The 12,695-nt window shown below is 43.2% G+C and overlaps 1 protein-coding gene across 3 annotated transcripts in view; it reads left to right on the top strand.

The window, feature by feature from the left end:
• Positions 1 to 2,260: 2,260 nt before the first annotated feature.
• Positions 2,261 to 12,695, top strand: part of LOC146798992 (uncharacterized) — a 58,931-nt gene continuing 48,496 nt past the window's right edge. The window contains exons 1-3 of one of the 3 annotated variants that reach the window (XR_014969226.1): positions 2,261 to 2,405; positions 2,506 to 2,618; positions 8,225 to 8,452. Coding sequence is in view for 1 of the 3 variants with exons in the window: in XM_085628029.1 (XP_085484155.1) it covers positions 2,932 to 2,938 (7 nt within the window). In the remaining 2 variants the exon portion in view is untranslated. Of the gene's footprint in view, positions 2,406 to 2,505; positions 2,619 to 2,875; positions 2,939 to 8,224; positions 8,453 to 12,695 lie in introns of all 3 variants that reach the window. The other 2 variants (XM_085628029.1, XR_014969225.1) reach the window with 2 other exon arrangements.

The following is a 12,695-nucleotide window of genomic DNA, read 5'->3' on the forward strand; positions in this document are numbered from 1 at the left end:
ATGCTGCAAACAAGATGGCTTCAGCTCATGCTAACAGCAATTATTTTCGATTTCCACAAGGAAGGAGCGTATCCATTACAGGGCTTTGTTGTGGATACCGGCGTCATGGAGCCTTATGCGTAGGGTGCAGTGAGAGACGGTATTAAAGGTTGCTGAGAGGTTTAGGAAGATGAGGGCTGCAGTTTTGCCTTGGTTGAGGAGGGCACGGACGTCGTCTGTGGTGGCGAGGAGGGCAGACTCGGTGCAGTGGTTACTTTGGAAGCCAGATTGTGAGAGGTCCAGGTTGTGGTTTGCTTCGATGAACTCAGAGAGTTGGGCGTTGATGGCCTTCTTGATGACCTTGGGGAGGGGGAAGCGATATGGGTCTGAATGTAGGAGGAGGGATAAGATGGAAGAGGTGTGTTCAAATGGTCTTTACCTCCCTTTAAATTCTGCTACAGAAGGGCAAAGAACTGAGAAAAAGAGACACAAATGGAATGTAGAAGTGAATGAGGAAGGACTAACTTTTTTGTGCCTGCTCTGTACTTGTATCTCTGCCTTTCAACAAACCCAGGCCTTCTTGATGTCTGGTGGCACCAGTGCACTGACCCTCCCTCAAGCCAAGTGAGTAGTGCACATGCTGTAGTGCCGTGGAGAAGCCTTGCTAAATGTATCGTTCAAGAAGTGGCCATTTCAGACTCTTGTTTTTGAGTACTGACCGTCTAGAAAATGGTGTGCACCTGGGTTGCTAGAGAGTTTGTAGTGGTTGCTACTAAGTAATTATGGTTCGGTCAGAGTCTTCATAGGAAGAGCGTTGGTCTTTTAGTATGATCAGGTGTGTGCACATTTAGCTGTTATTATTTTACCACTTCTTTTATGCCACTTCTTTTGAAGTGCTACAGGCTGCAAGGTTTGTCAAAGGTATCACCCTGATACTATTGAGTTAGACTCCCCCAAAAAAGTAGCATGTTGCACAACAACAGACGAATGGAGTATGTGGTGACTTTAATGTAGTACCAAATCCAGATCTGTCCCAGCAGAGGTTGGGGCTCTACAGGTGGCATGCCGGTTGAGTGAATTTAATAAAAAACAAGAGGTTTTCTACCTGAGCAACTCAAAATGTGCAAAAAGTCACGAATCACTAGAACATAACGAGTGCAAGTCTCAGGTTAATAGTGACACCACATCAAAAAATGGGAATTATCAAAAAGCCTTTTATTATAATTTAATATTGTGATACATACCGTTTTTTTTTATATATAGATATCCTTTCAGCAATAATATACGATCAAAACACATCCCACAACACATTCACTCAGATCTCAAGCATACCTTCTAATATACTAACATACTCACACACCTAACAGTATCAGACATTCAACAAAATAAAATCAATATATGCATGGATAGATACGTCCCGATGGATCTAAGGTAATATATAAGGCCTGAAAAGAAGTGCAAAAATGCCTCAAGGAGAAGAAACCATGTCAGGACATAAAAATCCATTAAACATGAGATAATAAACATTCTTAGAAATCAAATGAGGTTTTATTTTCTATCAAAGCTATTCCAAGTTTTGAATCCAGCGCCGACGCGTGTTTCGGTGTAAGACCCCGATATGGGTATTACCTTCCTCAGGGCGCATAAGTCAGCTAGACAACAACAGTGGGATGTGCCTAAAACAAAAAAATGGTATTCTTAACTTCCTTTAACAGAAAAATATAACATTTTATTACATTCATTGAATAATGGAGAACAAGCAAATGGTTATCTTAAAACAGGATAAGTCTCAAAGAGTGGGTCACGCTGCACTGGTTTATAGAATCAATTTAAAAACTGAGAACTTGTGCACATACAAGAAGACAGAAAGAATACACAACAAAAAGCTGGGATAAGACTAGGATGAATGCCCTGCAGAAGGAATAGAAAAGATAACAGGGTAAACAGACAGACAGTCTGATAAACGCAGCTGTTTGAGTCAGATATTGTGAAAGATATATAAAGGTATGATTGATGTTAAAGCTGAGATCTCAAGGCTATCAAACCAACCCTCCCGGTTACCTTAAAGCAAGACTGGATCACAATGGGTGAACTGGAGGTATCGGATGGAATACATGTCTTCTAAGGCCTATTTCGGTGCAGAAGGTACAAGCTACACCTGCTTCCATGTCGGATTTTCCATGACTTTCATTTCTCGTTCACCCGGCGGGAGGAGCCTCACCTTGGAGCCCTGATCCCATTTGTTAATATGATCATCTGACGGCTTTTCAGTGTCAGATTTTTCACCTGATCGCTCTCATCATTGGTGGAATTGAATATCCCTGCGGGTTTAAATCCGCTTGCTTATTGTTGCTCCCCTAACTTGTGGAGCCACTGCATTGGCCCGGCCATCATGCCGTCTCTCTAACATCCATTCCGCTGAACAGGTAAGCTGAATGATACACCGCCCTGCGCTCCCTCGCAGTTCGGTCTTCTCTGCTTAGATGCTCATCCTCCTTTTTATTTTCCTCCATTTTCTTTTATTAGACCTTGGAGAACCCCATGTATCTCAGTGCCCGCCGCGTTTTCTCTTACGGGGTGGGCCGTCTCCGGCCCAGATTGATATCCTGATGCCCCTCAGATGCACTCCCCTGACTGAGGTAAGACGCCGCCCCTACCAGAGCACGCGCTGTTTTTTTACTTCATCTCCGGCACCGGGATATTATGATCAGCACATCCCCTAATGCCTTGTGACCGTTTTCTGTATGTTTAATTACAACTATTTCGCAGCATCGGGAACCTTTAACATTTACAGCCGCACCTAGCCTGAGACCCGGCAATTGGTTTCCTCTCATTTCACTTGTTGCCTCACACGGCTGTAATCCATGCCATGTTTTCATCGTTTCTCACCATCCAGTACTTGCTTCCGCTGGGGACCGGTTACAGAATTACTCGTTTGACCGGCCGCACTTGATGAGCGGTGAGTCTATTGACCCATTTTTTTTTTCCCTGCCCACTATTCTTATCCATTCTAATTTTATTTTCTCATTCGGCCTTTTTATGTTTATGTTTTTGTTTGCTTGTCTTTTGTACCTTCTGCACCGAAATAGGCCTTAGAAGACACGTATTCCTTCCAATACCTCCAGTTCACCCATTGTGCTCCAGCCTTGCTTTAAGGTTACCGGGAGGGTTGGTTAGATTGTTTATTATCTCATGAAGATCTATCTGCATTTATTATTTCATTGTTTAATGGATTCTTATGTCGTGACATGTTTTCTTCCCCTTGAGGCATTTTTGCACTTCTTGTAAGGCCTCATATATTACCTTAGATCCATCGGGGGTATCTATCCATGAATATATGGATTGTATTTTGTTGAATGTCTAATACTGTTAGGTGTGTGAGTATATTAGTTCACGAGAATGTATGCTTGAGATCTGAGTAAATGTGCTGTGGGATGTGTTTCGATCGTATATTATTGCTGAATGGATATCTATATACATAAAAGAAACGTTATGTATCACAATATAAAATTTTAATAAAAGGCTTTTTGATAATTTCCATTTTTTTGATGAGGTGTCACTATTAACCTGAGACATGCACTGGTTATGTTCTAGTGATTCGTGACTTTTTGCACATTTTGGGTTGTTCAGGTAGAGAACCTCTTGTTTTTGATTAAAATTCACATACTTCCCCTGTTGGTCTCTACCTAATTTGAAACCAGGGCCCCCTCCTTTTGAGTGGCATGCCGGTTGAGTGACAGAGGTGTATCACTTTACAAATTTGGAAGAATATGCTGATGCGAAAACACTAGGCCAGTTATAATGAAGCAGGGAAGTAGGTGGGGACACTGCTCCACTCAACTTGTAGTTGAGCCCTAAGTGTGGATCTTAAGCACCATTCACGAACAAGACCCACACCATCAACCAAAAGTCATATTTTTAACATGATAATAACTGAGTCCGTTTTACAAAGATACAATTTCCAAATTTTACATTTGCCAACCATCAATGAAAATTAATACCACTTATGAAATCTCATATCATACTACAGTTTTGTATATGAGAACATACAGTGGAGTTACAACTTTTTGCCTCCTTTTTAATGGATGGGTTTCTGAGAAATGAAATAATTTATCAGTCTTATTCCCATTTTTCCCTTTCTTTCCTCTTATAAATGTGTACATTATTTTCATTAGTGTGCACAACAGCTGGAATGGATTACCGAAAAATTAGTTTTTCCTTTTTATAAGGTATTCTATGCAGCTACACGTTTTAGTGTGTTTCACTTTCAAGTGTCAAAATCTGAAGAGTTTGCCATTGTCGTGCACAGCAGGTTACATACTACTGTTAGTACTGTGTCTTTCATTATTCTCATACTAGTTCAGGTCAGTAACCTTTTGTAACAATGCATTTTAGCTTGTGCCTAAAAATCACTTAAAGCCTGTAGCACATCCATTTAATACAGCGGGTGCTCTTGAAACCTGCAGAAACCTTTGTAAATGTTAAGTCTATCCTGCTAAATTACAAAAAAGTACTGCAATGAATTTTTATGAAATGCAAATTGGTTTCTGTTCCATTATATTCTCTTGTTGAAAATGTCTCTGCTGAATACTTCGCTGTTTTAGCTTTTATTTTCTGCTGTTCTGTAGGAGCTAACCATTATTCTCGTTGTGACTGATTAATTCCCCTCGGAATAGTACTTTTTGACATTTTCCGGGCTCCTTTCATGGCTCCACTGTAATTTCTGATTTGCCCAGATTCGCCCACAAATGTAATTTCCGGCTGAATTGGGACTAAAAAAAAAGGAATGCTGTATATTTCCTTGACATTTTACTATGTGGAAGATTAACAAATTCGGAAAAACGTGGAATCGCCAAAGGAATCATATATGAGGTATGCCAAATTCCTGTATTACGTCCCCAGTTCTTAGGGGACCTCTAGAGGTAACCCTAGAATCCTATAGAAATCCTACCTCCCAAAATTAACGATACCTGCAGTAAATGGAATATTGAGGGCAGAAATTCTGGGAGATAAGGGTGCATTATAAACTACTGACCATCTTGCAAATTGTGGAAAAGGGCGCTATATTGAAAAAGGTGCACATTAACAACTTAATCCTAGGCAAACTGCCTTACAGAACTGCTGCTTCATTAAACGTCCAATCAGCTAACCTAAGAACTACCCCCCCCCCCACTGTCTCACCCCAGAAAGTCTACCCAGCAAGTATCTCATTGCTTTTGAAACACATTTCAACATTTTCAACCTTAACTTTTCCCTCCAGGCTATGACTGCAAGTATTAAACTCTAAGGGCCTCATTTATGAAAAGTGACGCATCGCTGCATGGAAAAAGCGATGCATCACCTTTCATTGCGCCCTCCTTGTATCACCAATGATGCGTCATATTTACAGTATGATGCATCATGTCGCAAGGAGTTACAGATACGTCAGTATTTCTGACGTATCTGTAGGCGCAAAAATGACGCATTGCTGGAGTGTGTCACAAAAGTGACGCAACTGCAGCAATGGGTCATTTCACATGGGCAAGTCCCATTTCAAATGTGCCTGCGTCAGTCTTATGCCTGCTGTGAAGCAGGCGTAGGATATTGATGCATTTGCGTCCTAGAAGTGGCGCAGTGAAATCTCATAGATTTCACTCCGTCACTTCTACGAGGCTTACTTGCGTCAGAACGCCCACCCTGCATATATTATACCTGGCGCAGGTATAATGTGCCGCAGTGGTTTACAAAGTGAGGAATCTACCTAGATGCGTCACTTTGTAAATATGACGCAATGTGGCACATTTTTTACGCTGCTGGTGCGTCACAGAAATAAACCCCCAAGCAACTAAACTTCTTAACCTTCAACTTTCTGCCTACCCTCCCTTTCCCCGTATTTTACCAATGTCAATGCCACTCCAACTTCTGTAACCTCCTGAAAAACGTTAGAGGCCACCTCTATGTGCCTGTCTCTTGTGACAATTTTACAACCATCACTACCCCTTGTGCACCCCTCCCAATAACAAAAATATAAAACTTCCGGAACCTAAATTACCCCAAAAAACCTAATTAGAGGGACGGGTGGAAGGGGAAAAGGATGAACAGGGCTCCCTGCCACCAGCCACAAGGTCACCTAAAACTATAGCAGGCAGCCCAAAAAGAGCGCCATATGTCACCCTCTTGGGCTACATTGGGCTTCATTAGAACCCAAACAAAAAGGTGGGTGGAGAGCAGTCAGTTTGACTGCACTCTGTCCCAAACACCCTGGGAGGCATACCTCCTGGTAGTCGGCTGCCCCCCCAAATCCCCATTGGGAGATAGTGGTGCAGTACAAACCACTGACCATCTTGTAAAGTATAGAAAAGGCCACTTTATTGAAACCGGTGCGCATGAACAACTTATTCCTGGGCAAACTGCCTTCCAAAACTACCATCTCTCTCTCTTCCTTCGTTTAGAGGGTTTTCCATTGACTTATGAGTCCCTCTTATGGGCCCTTGATCAGAAGTTCCTTCTTGATGACATTTTTGTTCACTCTATGGACAAAAAGGTAAGGATATTTTTTGAGCAGAATCTTGGTTCGACTTCTATTCTTTCTGTAAGAGATGACCTTAAAGCTTCTTTTTAGAGGTAATACTCCGCATACCAGCCAAAAGAGCTAGCCAGGGTGAAGCATGCATACAGTCTTCTCTTATTTATATAGAACACCTTCTGGTATGAAGTATAATCTCTCAGGATAGGGTGACATTTATATTCCTGTTGGATCTATTAGCCATCTATCAAGCTACCCTTTAGGAACGAATACTCAATGACATGATCAAGAAGGGTCAGGCTAAGGTATTAACTAATTTTGAAACAATAGAAGAAATGGGGCAAACCTTTTCTTTCAGGGATCATGCTAATGCTTGCATCATCCATGCACTTATGAATGATAAAGGGGAGTAAGTGACTGATCACAAACAACTCCGCAAGGAGTTCCTTAGGTTTTATCAGAAGCTGTATAGTTAGGAGGAGGTCGCTTTTGCAGATGTTACTGGTCAGTTTATCTGGACACATCATCACTGAAAGCTGTCTTATTTGCAACTGTCTAGGTTGGAAGGTCCTATCTCCTCTTTCGAAGTTGAGGCTGCGATCAGTCAATTATGAAGGGGGAAATTCTCTGCCCATGATCAAATTCCTCTTGAGTTCTATGCCAGGCTTTTACATGTACAGGTACCTTTCCTATGTGATCTCTTTAAATCTTTCGAGTCACTCTGCCAGGTTCCGAGGTCCTGGGTGGAGACTAATATTGTCATCTCCCCAAAAAAGGGAAAGACCCTTTGTCATGTGGCTCATACCGTCCCCTATCACTGATCAATGTTGACTCTAAGATCTGTACTCGGGTCCTGGCCAATAGATTATCTGCAGTAATATCCAGTTTGGTAGATGAGAACCAGCATGGGTTTATACCGGGGCATGACACCACTGCACATGTCTATACAGTATTTTCGGCACTCAAGGGTTTTTTAGCTGATGGAAACACAGTTGGAATGGTTATGCTTGATGCAGAAAAGGCTTTTGACCTGGTTTCCTGGCCATTTCTTCGGGCAAATATGAAGGCATAGGGATTCAGCCTGGAGTTTATTACCCGGGCTCAGCAATTGTACCAGAGTCTTGCTGCAAGAGTTCTCTGCTTGGGTAGTCCTTCGGACCCTATTCTGATTACCAGGGTACTCGGCAGGGGTGCCCTTTGACACCTCAGCTCTTTGCACTCTATATCGAGCCGTACAGTCAAGCCCTTAAGAGAACTAGCGATATTCTTCAATTGCAATTCTACCACCTTGACCTCACAGTTCTAGCACATGCAGATGATCTTGCTATTTTGACCTTAGCTCCGGCAGCCTCTTCATCAGTAATTTAAACTATAGCAAGCAAATTCAAGGCTATCTCAGGGTACAAACTTAACCTTTATAAGTCGCAGGTTCTGGCAAACACATTTCCTCTGGGACAAAATAGGTGTTGTGGTCAGCTTTGCCACATGTTTAGAGGTAAAAATATCTCTACAGATAGAAGAGATAATCAAGTACTGGGCATTACTCGTTATAATACACACTCATATTTATGCAATAATCCTAAGTTCCCTTGGCAAGTTCACAAGCGTTTCATTAAGTGCTGATAGGTCTCCATACTTTTTAGGCTGTGTCAATTCTATGAAGGTGATACCCTTCTGATGTATGAATTTCTGTATTGAAGATTATCTCTTCCTCACTCTGGATTCTTCCTTTATCTCCAGCTCTGGCATATCCTCAGGAGCTTTAAGATGGAGGATGTAGTCTGTTCTTCAAATACCTTCTTTGATTACCTTCGGCAAGGCCCACCTAAGAAGAGCATCAGTATGGCTCATAAAATGCTCCTATCGGCTGAGGTTGGATGGCTGGCCGATCCTTTTCAACATGCTGCAGATAAGTGGAGTCGGCATCTTGGAGTGGAATTAACTCTTGACGACTAAAGGCGCACAAAGGTGTTTACACATAGTGTTTTAAATGTCTCACGGGTTAAATCTCATCATCACAAATTCATTAGTAAGTTTTTAATTCAACCACACTGTATATATATTCTGAATCTTAGGCAGGATGCTAAATGCTTTCGATGCTTGGTAGATCAGGCGGATGCTGTCCACATCTTTGGCACCTGTCCTATCGCTCAATACTTGCAGACAGTTTTCAGGAAACTTAGCTGGTTCTGTCAGACCAATGTGTTCTGGGACCCTAAATGAATCATTTTTAGTCATTCACTGTATATTCCGGACCATATGGGTGGGATCCTTTTTTTTAATATTGCTCACACATTTTGGCCCTTCATTGACTACTTGCTGAAGCTCCTAATCCTATGCTTTGATGACATTAATTTTTAAATGGGGGTCTCCTTAAAAGTTTGCTAATTGATAATGATGAACGAATAACAGGCTTAGGAAAATCTGGAATCTATAGAGGGAACTCCTGTCAGGCTCTTTGGCTCATCATGACTATGCACCATCATTACGTGCTTTCTCTTTCCCTTCCTTCTTGTCTGTTTTCTGACGGTCTAGTTCCAGTCACACCCTGCAAAGTACTGTAAGCCTTTGTTTTCCATTTTAGTGAACGATAATGGTTTATCATACTTTCTTGTGCATCTTTGTGCGATTACAATAAACTCCGTATAAAACTAATTTAAAAAAACACCTTGCTAAACATCCAATTCATTAACCCACATCCTACCCCACCCCTACTTTTGCACCCACAATACCCACCCCACTTCTTAACCTTCAACTTCCTTGCTACCCTCCCTTTTCCCGTGTTTCACTAGTGGCAATGCCACTCCAACCTTTGTAAACTCCTGGAAAACTTTCCAGGCCACTCCGACCTAGAAAAAGGCAGCTTACTGCCTCGTTCAGCAATTACATTTTTCTGTTGATGATAGGTAACTAGCACCAGGACACCCCAGGGTAACCGTTGCGCTCTACAAATAAACTTAACATTTCTGCCCCCAAAGCTGACTGTCCCAGGGCCCCCTTTTTTATCCAGAAATGTTCGGGGACCACACCACTACTTCTTTTATCTCCAAACTATACAACTCCATGCATGCCCGTGAAAGAAGAACACCATCACTCCGAAAATACTATATGGCACCATACATAACCTAAGAGTGGCAGATCTGGCCAAAACCAAATCTCCTGCAAAATCTGATTGGCCCCCCTCCCCTACCTGCAGGGCATAAACTCTGTCAAGATTACAAAGCAACAGGACCCCGGGGAGTTTAACTGCATTGTGTACTGTTTCATAGCCCTCATCAAAACCACACCCTTCTTTGTTACAAGGTCATGGAGAACCAACATATCCAGGCATCTTCCTCCCACCAGCATAAATTGAAACACCTCAACTCGTGCCATCTCATGACCACTTTTTTCCACCAGGGGACGGGAAACAAATGCTCATTGAATCCCAAGTTGGCCCCATCTGAGCCTCCTGATGCTCCGCCTATTTGATGAAGGAATGTTAAACTACCTAGTTGTATACCTACTTCACCGCAGGTCCTGCAACCAAACCTGAAACAAAAACAGCAGTACATGTTCACACAGCAAGCCCTATTGCACTGCCCCCATTGGCGTGCACATATCACCAAAAGAAATCTGCACACCAATGACCCAGACTCATGACGCCTCCCCATGCCCAGCCACAATTTCTAACCTCAGTTGCAGTGACAAATGTGTTCCATATTTAGCCAAGGGGGCCCTAATGCTGCAAGTGCATTTCCCAAAACAGACAGGAGCTGTAACCTTCACCCTAGATCAGTGCCAGAAAACTACCTCCCTCCGGTAAACCCGCATTACGCAGCCCAACTGTCACCCTGTGCCACTGGGCAGTGCCCCAATGGTGGGAGCACCTGAAACACCACAGTCCTCCCTTGTGCTCTCTAATCGGTCATGGAGCTGCGCGGCCACACCACCAACTTACCCTCTCTCCTGATGACCTCCTACCAAGCCGCTCCTCCCCTGCCTCTGCTACCCAGCAACTCAACATTTGAAAGGCACAGCAAAAACAACCAGGACATCAAAGTGGAGAACATGCATACCTCCTCATCTCCCCTGAAAACAAGCAGCAATTGCAGAAGGACCCGGCAGAACAGATTCAAAGGTAAGGGCCTGGATGGTCTCCCCAAGAAACCTTGATCCCCCACCCTGCCCTCAAGCATCCTTTGCCCCAGTTTCCCGGCTGACAGGGCATAGCACCACAGCAATTTGCCCTTAAAGCAATACCAGCAAGCTTCCCTGCAATTGTCACATGCGACAGGACATTCTCTTTCAAATCCAGGATAAATTGACCCACATCTTCTATCTTATGTGACCCTGCCCCCTTTCTCTGCACCCCTGATGCCAAAATATCTGATGTATGACGTTACAACGCATGCTTTTACAACGCATGCTGTTACAACGAAAGTTTTACAACGCATGCGATGTTACAACGCATGCTTTTACAACGCAAGTCTTTACATCGACATACACTAGATGGCGTGCTGATATTAGAAATGTGTAATTTACTATTCTAACTCCAGTCCACGTTGCAGTAGGGAAGGTGTTTGGATAGTAAACTACACTATTTCTAATGTTAGCACGCCATCTAGTGCAAGTCGATGTAAAGACTTGCGTTGTAAAAGCATGCGTTGCAACATCGCATGCGTTGTAAAAGTTTCGTTGTAATGGTAGTGCGGTGTAAAAGTTGTGTTGTAAAGGTTGTTCCCCCAAAATTTCTGACCATAGGCATTCCTTGTAGATTCAGCTAGGGACCCTACCCTCAATTCCACTTTCCTGTGTTTCCTACTGACCACAACTCCTTCTGGTATAGGCATCTTGCATCTGTTTGCTTCTTTGGCCAGCCCACAGAATCTCTTCCACTGAAAATGAGACAAAGCATCCGCAATGTAATTGTCTACCCGTGGCACATGCCGCACCGTGAAAGAGATATCATGCTGCAAGCAACCAAGCACAAAAACATGCAACAATTGTCAACATTTGCCCATCTCTTGCAGACTGTCTGTTCACCACCTGCACAACAACCATGTTGTCCTCCTGGAACAGCACCCTCTTGTGTTCGAATTCTGTTCCCGACAGTGTAATTGCTATCACTAATGTAAAGAGTGCCATGAATGCAAAGCTTCTTCCTCCTGCTTTCCACTGTGCCAGCCACTGCTCTGCACACCAGTGACCCTGCCAGAACTTACCAAAATCCAGACCTCCAGACACATCTGAAAATATCTGCACATCGCAATCAAGATTGTCTTTATGGCCCAATGGAATTCCATTGAAGGAATTCAAGAAGAACATTCTGAGATCCTCTTTGACCCCAGCCGATATGCATAAATGATGGTGCGACAGTGACCCCCCTGCAAGCACCAAATCTAGCCTCCTACAGAATGTTCTCCCTGTCCTGACCACCCTACAGGCAAAATATAAGGTGACCCAACAGGACCTGTAGTTCCCTCACATTCACCTTTTACCTTGCCAGCATGTTCACCAACAATGCCTGTATAGCTTCATTTTTATCCTGTGGAAGCCTTGCCTCTATTTTTTCCACAACCAGTTCAATCCCCAAACATGACAATAGAGTACTTGGGCCCATTGTCTTTTCAGGGGCCAGCAGAAATCCCAGGTCATCCATAAGCTCCTGGAACCTTACTCCACCAAGCAAGGTGCCCCCACGAAAAATAAGTCATCCAGGTAATGAGCCACCAGCCTATGGCCCATATGACATGTAAAAAACCTTTGAAGGAAATAACTGAAGCTCTCAAAGTGCACATGAGAGACTACATCCCATTGGCAAGGCCTTGTCTACACATCATTTCCCTTCAAAGTGCATGCCCAGCAGTTGAAAGGCATCCGGGTGAACAGGAAGCAACCGAAAACTGACTTCACATCCAATTTGCCATCTATGTTTCTCGCCCTGCTGACACCACCAGGGATATGGCCACATCCACTGAAGAATAGGCCCCAAAACCATTTCTTCCGGAATTAAATCATTTACTGATCTGTCTTCGGACCCGACAAATGCTGAATAAGACAAAACTGCTCCTGTTCCTTGTTGGGTACCACACCTATAGGTGACACACTCAAGTCTGCTATTGGACAATCCTCAAATGGGCCTGGCATTCTCCCCTCCAAACTTCCATATCAAGTTTGTCATGCACTGCACTTGTGTGTTCTTTTGTGGACTGCAAATTATCTGCCCACT

This window comes from Triturus cristatus, chromosome 9, assembly GCF_964204655.1.
Source record: "Triturus cristatus chromosome 9, aTriCri1.1, whole genome shotgun sequence".
Taxonomy (NCBI): Eukaryota; Metazoa; Chordata; class Amphibia; order Caudata; family Salamandridae; genus Triturus; species Triturus cristatus.